The 8402-nt window shown below is 45.2% G+C and overlaps 1 protein-coding gene across 1 annotated transcript; it reads left to right on the top strand.

Moving 5' to 3' along the window:
• Window positions 1–6689: 6689 nt before the first annotated feature.
• TUSC1 (tumor suppressor candidate 1) lies at window positions 6690–8194 on the top strand. The gene has a single exon (XM_037374538.1). The coding sequence runs from the start codon at window positions 6808–6810 to the stop codon at window positions 7384–7386; it is 579 nt and encodes a 192-aa protein (XP_037230435.1). The 5' UTR covers window positions 6690–6807; the 3' UTR covers window positions 7387–8194.
• The last annotated feature ends 208 nt before the right edge of the window (window positions 8195–8402 follow it).

Here is an 8402-nt window from a genome sequence, read left to right as displayed (position 1 = left end):
GACCTCATCCACTACCTGTAATTAGGTGGTTTATTTTTTGGCTCATAATCCTTCACTATCTCATAAAATCTGATCAATCAACTCAACTGAGTTATGTTTTATTACTCCTATGCAATTCACAGACCCTATTACTGGTTTGAAGACCAAAGTGTTAAGTTTCACTCTAAACAAAGATTCAGAGCTTACCTACATATCAATAAGCTTTCTCTTCCAATGTGGCACTTCTCAATCCCAGAATATGGAATTACATTTTCTTCTCACACAAACAAAAGTCCACATGTACACACAACACACACGCACAGAGACCTTCTCAGAAAGTACAGGCAACCCCTTGTCTGTATTTCTGAGTGTAACCAGTGCTTTAACTTTAAGTTATAAGGTTTTGTTTAGAAAGCCAAGCAGAAGGGGAGTTCTCTGCATGCTAAAGTTCTTACAGTTTAACCCAACCTGTAACCCTTAATGCACCATTCTCTTTCCTCTCTACTAATGCATGTGCAGATTTTAACTCAGCTTCCCTATTCTAGTCCACAGTATTTTGAGGGACTGTTCTTTTCCCACAGCAATCTAAATTTTAATTAAAACTGGTAACTCAAGCTTCCCTTATTTATACTAGTTCTTCTTACGGCAACACATAGACAGGATTAAATAAAGTTGTCAAACAGAGATGTTATTTGATAGCTTTTAATATTGTTGCCCATATCAAGACAATAAATAAACGCCATCAATATTACCTACTCTTACTTCTTTAGTAATTATTTCATTAAAGTCATATTTATGCTCTCAAGTATTAGCAAGAACTTCTGATATCAGTAAGTCTACTTAGTGGTAATAAACTATGCCCAATGATGGTTTTGAAAATAATATTAGCAGTAACAGCAACAGCAACTCAATATGTAATTTACAAAACATATATATGTCAAGAAAAAAAAACAAACCCAAAACCAAAAACAACAACCAAACCCTAACACCTGCAGTTTCAATGTATGAAGCTAATAAACTCAAAGATTACAAAAGAAAGTACTAGCTCAGAGCATCAGAGCACAGGTCTGCATTTACTAGACAAAGATCAGCAATCCAGCTAAGTAGCAAAGACCCTCCCAAGCCACCCACCCCACCCTCAGAATGCTTGCAAAAGGGTGGGTTTACATAATTCCCAAAATGTCACTTCTTCTAAGGATGACAAGGCAACTTCTAATACGCCCTGTTCTTCAACACTATCAACAGCCAAAGAATGATGACAACTTAAACACAATGCTTAGAGCAGGTTGGGAAAAATATAAGCAAAATAGCTTCCAAACCCTCTTTCCAACGCTGCACTGCAAATCTCTGGGTACAGAGACTGCTTCTGATCCCATTTACTCCAGGTCGACAGTGTAAGTACAATCCCATTGCCTTTGACAGTGGCATTCCTGCTGTATAACAGGGATAAAAATAAAGCCTCTCTATTCACTCTTGTCTTGAGAGTGCAGACTGCTAAGAATATGCTGTGTCTTCTACTCAGGCTAATTTAACAAAAGTGTTACAGGTGACATAATAAGCTTTATCAACACATACCTTTTTTTAAGCAATCATCAGCTCAGAATGGTGACTAAATTCCTCCCAACTGCATAAAACATTTACGGAGACCAATTAAAAGCATCAGCAGCAAAGCTATCAAAACTAGATCTATCATGTTGTTACAAATCTTCCTTCAGTACAGCAGCAGTGCCTCTCCTTGTGCCTAAAGAGATTTTTTCTTTAAACTAAGCCTTAGTTATTTCTGTTTGCACTGAAAACTAAAGCTGAGAGGTAAAATCATCTGGAAGGGGACATCTTTCCAAGTCTTCCCCAGTTGGAAAGGAAAGGTTCATCTTCTCTTGATACACAAAACTATTGATGCTCTCTACAAATATATTCCTTACCCTCAACCTCAAAAAACACCCTCAGATTAACCTGCATTTCCCTACATTATATCCAGGACTGTTAGAAAAATACTGATGCACTCCATGTTGCCATTTCTTTACTTATGTCAAATATAATTCTCGGTAGAAGCTTTTTTAATGGTGATGCATGGGCTAGAGTATAAACATAGAAGCATACATTTCTCACCCTACACAGAAACTCCCTGTTCTATCAGCATAAAGATCAAGGCAGAATAAGCCCTTTGTATTGAAAATATGCTTTCTGGCTATCCTTACTATCACATTGTGTCCTTCACTCTTGTTCAACTAGGAAACGTGTTTCCTTTAAAAGTTATCACCATTTCTTCTTCCTTTGTGTCATTTTTTTACCTGCATTGGCTTGCTTTCCCTGGTTTTTGGTTGGTTGTTTTTTTTTTTTTTTTTATTTCCTTTTTGTTCCTCTGTAGCTCTTTCACTACCTTCATTTCCAACAGATCCCACCACGAAGTGTTTGCCATATTCTGTCCACTGAACTGTAATCAGTGATGCAATTAACGATAGCATTTTACATGCCATTAGCGAAGCCTTGACTCAAGCAAGACCCAACCTAATGAGACCGAATATTCTTTCCTGGTAAGGCTCTTCCAGGCTTTCTTTCAGGCTGAGCCACAAAGAAAATGTATTTATTAGCTTATCTTTACTTCCTCTTGGAAAGCTCAGAACCTGACAGCTAGAAACTTTCTCTTTGTTAATGTACATTTAGATTCTGAAAAAACATGACTACATAAATACATTAAACCAGCTCCATTGAGCTATGCAACTGGAAAGATGACATCACTGAACCATGCTATTTTGAAGGCACTCACCACTGCAGTTTAAAAGCTAATGCATGCTATATTGTATTTTAAAAGTTGTTGCTTGCTGTCCCTTGGATGACACTGCTTCACATGTACAGAGCAATGCTCAGGACTACACAAAATACCTATCTGAAAATCCTGAGAGCTTTCCAGAGTTTCAACTTTGAATCGAGTTCAAGCCCGAAAGCCATATTGCACTGATTGCACCATAGCAAAATGATCTGCTTTAATTCCAGGAAAACCTGTATGATGCACAATTGTATGCACTTCAGGAGAATGCACACAGTGGAACAGACTTGATGGGACACTCCTTTAACTTTTGTGCCATTTCTCAAAGGCTAGGATGGTACAGTGGGCCACTTTTTGTAAAAATGGTAGAAAGGAGAACCCTGGGAACTACTGACCTGTCAGCCTCACCTCTGTGCCTGGGAAGATCATGAAGATCCTCCTAGAAGCCACACTAAGGCATATGGAGGACAGGGAGGTAATCTGAAACAGCAAGCCTGGCTTCACAAAGAGCAGATCTTGCCTGACCAACCCAGTGGCCTTCTATGATGGAGTGACTACATCACTGGACAAGGGAAAGGCTACAGGTTTTATCTATCTGTACTTCTGTAAGGCCTTTGACATGGTGACCCACAGCATCCTTCTAAGTTGGAGAGATACGAATTTGACGAGTGGACTATTTAGTGGATAAGGGATTGGCTGGATGGTTGGATCCAGAGGGCAGTGGTCAACGGCTCAATATCAGGATGGAGATCAGTGACAAGTGGCGTCCCTCAGGGGTCTGTATTGGGACCAGTAGTGTTTAATACCTTCATCAATGACACAGACAGTGAGATCCAGTGCACTCTCAGCACGTTTCCAGATAACACCAATCTGAGTGGTGTGGCTGACATGCCTGAAGAATGGAATGCCATCCAGAGGGACCTGGACAAGCTCGAGAAGTGGGCCCCTGTGAACCTCATGAGGTTCAATAAGGCCAAATGCAAGGTGTTGCACCTGGGTCAGGGCAAGCCCCAGTATCAATAGAAGCTGGAGATAAAGAGATTGAGAGCAGCTGGGAGGAGAAGCACTTGGCTTTACTGGTGGATGAACACTGGACATGAGCTGGCAATGTGCGCTTGCAGTCCAGAAAGGTAATGGCATTCTGGGCTGCATCAAAAGAAGGGTAGCCAGCATGTCAAGGTAATTGATCCTGCCCCTCTACTCCAATCTTGTGAAATCCCACCTGGAGTGTACTGCATCCAGCTCTGGAGCTCTCAGTACAGGACAGACATGGACCTGTTGGAGTGGTTCTAGAGGAGGGCCACAAAAATTATCAGAGGGATGGAACACCTCTCCTATGGGGAAAGGCTGAGAGTTGGGTTTGTTCAGCCTGAAGAAGAGAAGGCTCCGGGGAGATCTTGTTGCGACCTTTCAATACCCAAAGGTGGCTTTTAAGAAAGATGGGGACAAACCTTTCAGTAGGACCTGTTGTGATAGGACAAGGGGTAATGGTTTTAAACTAAAAGAGGGTAGATTCAGAAGATATAAGGAAGAAATTTGTTACAATTAAGATGCTGAAACACTGGAACAGGTTGCCCAGAGAGGTAGTAGATGCCCCATCCCTGGCAATATTCAAGATCAGGTTGGATGGGGCTCTGAGCAACCTGATCTAGTTGAAGATGTCCCTACTCATTGCAAAGGTGTTGGACTAGATGACCTTTAAAGGTCCCTTCCAACCCAAGCTATTCTACGATTCTAAGAGTAGAAAAGGAGTACAAAATTCAGCTTCAGTTTGAGTCTAGCTTCTTGTGAAACTTCCTTTAAGAATCATAGAGAATAAAAACCCCTTCATATCCATACAAACGGTAGAGCTGCTTGAATTCCTTTCACTTCAAGAATAAGAATGCAGTGTCCCAAGTTGTAAAGGGAATTACAAACAACAAAAGTTTTTATTTGCCTTGTGAGGTGTTTTTCTAGGGTCTTCTTCCCAAGCAGGTTGGATAGGGTCAAAAATCAGTGGTAGCTGATGGTCCACAAGCATTGACATTTTCTCATCTACGGAGACCTGATACCATTTAAATAAAAACAGGGCTTTAATCAATAGGAATGGAGATATTATTTATCCCTACGATATTTTTGCTGTTTTAAGTATTGTATCCTTTACAAGCATTCTATGAGAAGAAAACCACTGACAACTGGGCAACTTCTCACAACTTCTCTCGTTACTTCCCCCTTTCACACTGTCAAGTGTGATCCTATCTTGCAATCAAGTTTGTCTATACTGACCTGCCATCTTTCCCCAATCACTACTTGCTGTCATTGCCTTTAACCAAAGAGTATCAAATTGGTGTTTAAACATTGTCTGAGGAATCTGGAATTCAGTAACTCCCTTCTGATACACGAGTACGACTTTTATAGAAATACAGCCCATCAATCTTTATGCTTGTATACATGCATGCACAATGGAGTACAATAAGTCACATGAAAAACTGAAATAGGTGAATAAACAAAACTGGGAGGTGTAGTACAACATTCACCATAAGACTCAAGGAACAGCCAACCTCAAAACAAAGTTTAAGGTGCTGTCAATGATGACTGTAATTCAGTGGTCATAAAAAGCTCAAGCTCTATGTTACTCTATGCACTGTGTCACAGGAGTGCAAAGCCCTGGTCCACTTCCACACAGACTGAACAAGTAGCTGAAGTCTCAGCGCTCTACAGGATTTGCCTTAATGTAGTTTTACAAGCATCTTGGCAGTGGGTATACCTATGGGTATCCGAAGCAGCAACATTAAGAAGTGCCTAATAAACAGGCATTAACCTGTTACTTTCAATGCAAAACCAGTTTAGTCACATATTACATGGAATTACTATAATGCCCTAGCCAATCGTTCCTTGGAAGCTGGCTTAGTACAGGAAATATGTGCTGTAAATTCATTTTTGCTCATCAGCAGTCACAGCAAAGGTACAGTTACACTCAGATTACTTCTGTGATTTGCTCTTTCTCTTCTAAACTTTTTAAGTGAACACTCATTGTTTAGAACCGAAAATATTCTGGAAATAATTACTACAATTACTGCTACACATTTTTTGTTGAACTTCAAATACATGATCCATACTCAAAAGTTTCAGCTGGTAAGTAACAGCACGCTGGATCACAGAGTAAAGCATGGTTCCAATCACAAAGCAGTTCACAACCTGAAGTGCAAAAAATACGCAGTGATCCACAGTGTCAGGCACTGCACAGTCACTGTAATTCCAACAGGACTGCCTAACTGTGCAGATGCCTATATGCATGTTTATGTAAAGGGGGACAGCCAGAGGGAATTTATGAGAATTCCAGATTAATGGATTTCACCACCCACTGTGAAATGTCAATATAGAGCCCTCAACGGCCTATTTCTCTTCTTTTGCAAATGTTTTACAGGCAAGCTTACACCACGTGATCTTGTTACTTTAAGCCAAATCATCTATGAGCCATCACAATCAGTCACATACTAACTGGGCATCTTTGTAAGCCTGCATGTCGTACTCCTTAAACCCCAACAACTTAGCAATATCAAAAGGGACCGAGTAACATTTCTATGGGCAGTTCTTAGTTTAACACGAGTTCCTGATCTGACATTAAATCTCCGCTGTGCTGTAGCCACCACTGCTAATTAACAATAAACACGAGGCTCAGAGGAACAGGGGAGGCCTGCACCACACAGCCAGCCAGTGAAACCCCACCTGGTCAGAGAGGCCATGCGGCGGACGAGGGTATTCTGAGAAGCCCCCACAGCGGCTCTGGCCCATCCGCCACCTCACTCGGCCGCGGCACAGGGCGGAGGGGCACCAGCGTCGGCCCAAGTGGCGCGCCCGCCTCAAGAGCCAAGCCTCCGCCGCGCCCCGCCTGGCCCCGCCCCAAAATGGCGGCGCCAGGCCGCACCGGCCTTGCCACCCCGACCCCCGCCCCCGCCCCCGGCGGCCGAGCCCCCGCCCGTTATTTGCATAAGAAGGCGCCGGCTCCCTCCTCTCGCGGCAGCGGCGGCGGCGGGGTGTGGTGTGGTGTGGTGTGCAGGCGGGCTGCGAGAACGGCACGGATGAGGCGCATGCGCGTTGTGGAGGGGCGCTGGGGCCGTAACGGCTGGGCGCGGAGAGACCGGGCGAGGCCGGGCGGCGCCGGTGGCCGCGAGGTGGAGGAGTTCGTGGAGTGGGGCGGCGGCCCACAGGGCTGGCGGGGCCAGTCGCGGGGCTCACTTCAGTATCTGGCGGAGCGGTACGCGGACCTGGCGGCCAGCCACTGCCAGGCGCTGCAGCAGCAGGAGGAGCAGAAGTGGCACAACGCGCAGCTGCGCCACGAGAACGTGCAGCTGTGGCTGGAGAACCGCCGCCTGCGCCGCGAGAACCGTAGCCTCTTCCGCCAGGCCCTGCTGGGGCCCGGCCCCGACGAGCCCTCCGCCGTGGAGCTGGGCGAGGAAGCGGCGGCCCTGCGCGCTCAGCTAGGGAGCCTGCAAGAGAAGCACCGCCAGGCCTTGAGGCGCCTGCGGCGCTGCCGGGCCGCCAGCAGGCCGGAGGACTCGGGCCTGGACGACGGGGATCTGGACGACGGGGATCTGGTCGAGCTGCTAGAGGAGGATGAGCAGCCGCCCGCGAAGAGGAGCCTGGTGCCGGTCGTGTAGCCGGCGCCGGGGGGAGGGGGGGGGTGCGGTGCCGGGGGCCTCCCGCCCCGCTCGCCCTCGCCGCACCACGGGGCGGGGGGGGCGGCCTGGCCCCGCCTGCCTCCCCGCGCTGCCCCCGGTGAAGCGTGGGCTGGCCCTCGCCCTTCAGGCCAGGCAGGCTGTTCCCAAAGAAAGAGCGGGGGAGGAGCTGTGCTGTTTTTCCTTTAATCCCTTTCCCACATATATGGGGAGGAATCGTTGACCATGGTGAAGGAGAAGCAGGTTCACCTGGAAAACTGACGCTGGGAAGAGGCCCATGTTTCAGTCTAGGGATGCCTCTGAGCAGCTGTTGTCATGGACAAACGAACAGCTGGTCTCATGTCACCTCATTGCATTTAACTGTGCTTCCTTGGGAACCAGCTGCGGATCACCTTTTCCTCTTGAGTTAGCAACTGTCAGGTGGACCTCAACAGCGATGGAGACTATCAGAAGATGGCTCTGACTAGTTCTTAGCTGTCGGCATGTGTCTGTTGGGAAAGGGAGTGAAGGAACTTTGCAAGCTTCTCTGTTAGCATTCCAGTAAAAGTTGGTAGTCGTTTGGACCCTTCTAAATTCTATGGACATTTACTGCAAAACAGTAATTGTGTTTTCAGTGACAGACTTTGTTCACCATCGCATGAATATTGGTTTGAATTTCACACTTTTACGTAAAACTGCAGCAGATAAAAATAAAACTGTGACACACCAAATGGTTGCCTTAAGTGGGTTGGTTTTTTTTTGAACAGGGACTTATTTTCAAACTGTAGGTGAAACACCCTTCAGACCTTTGTAATGTATTTCTTCAAAGACAAACTTATTTGGCTATTTTTTTGACCTTAAGAAAACCTGCTGCTTGAACTATTTGGTTATTTTTCAGATCTGTCTTCCCTAAGAAAACCTACTCTTTTGTAAAGAACTGAAACTTAAGTTGGCTTTGAAATGTTCCTTCATATTTTTTTGTTATTTAAAAGCTGTCTGATGCTTTCAGATCTGGGATA

The sequence above is a fragment of the Falco rusticolus genome, chromosome Z (genome assembly GCF_015220075.1).
Source record: "Falco rusticolus isolate bFalRus1 chromosome Z, bFalRus1.pri, whole genome shotgun sequence".
Lineage (NCBI taxonomy): Eukaryota > Metazoa > Chordata > Aves > Falconiformes > Falconidae > Falco > Falco rusticolus.
This window is presented reverse-complemented; position numbering and strand designations above follow the sequence as displayed.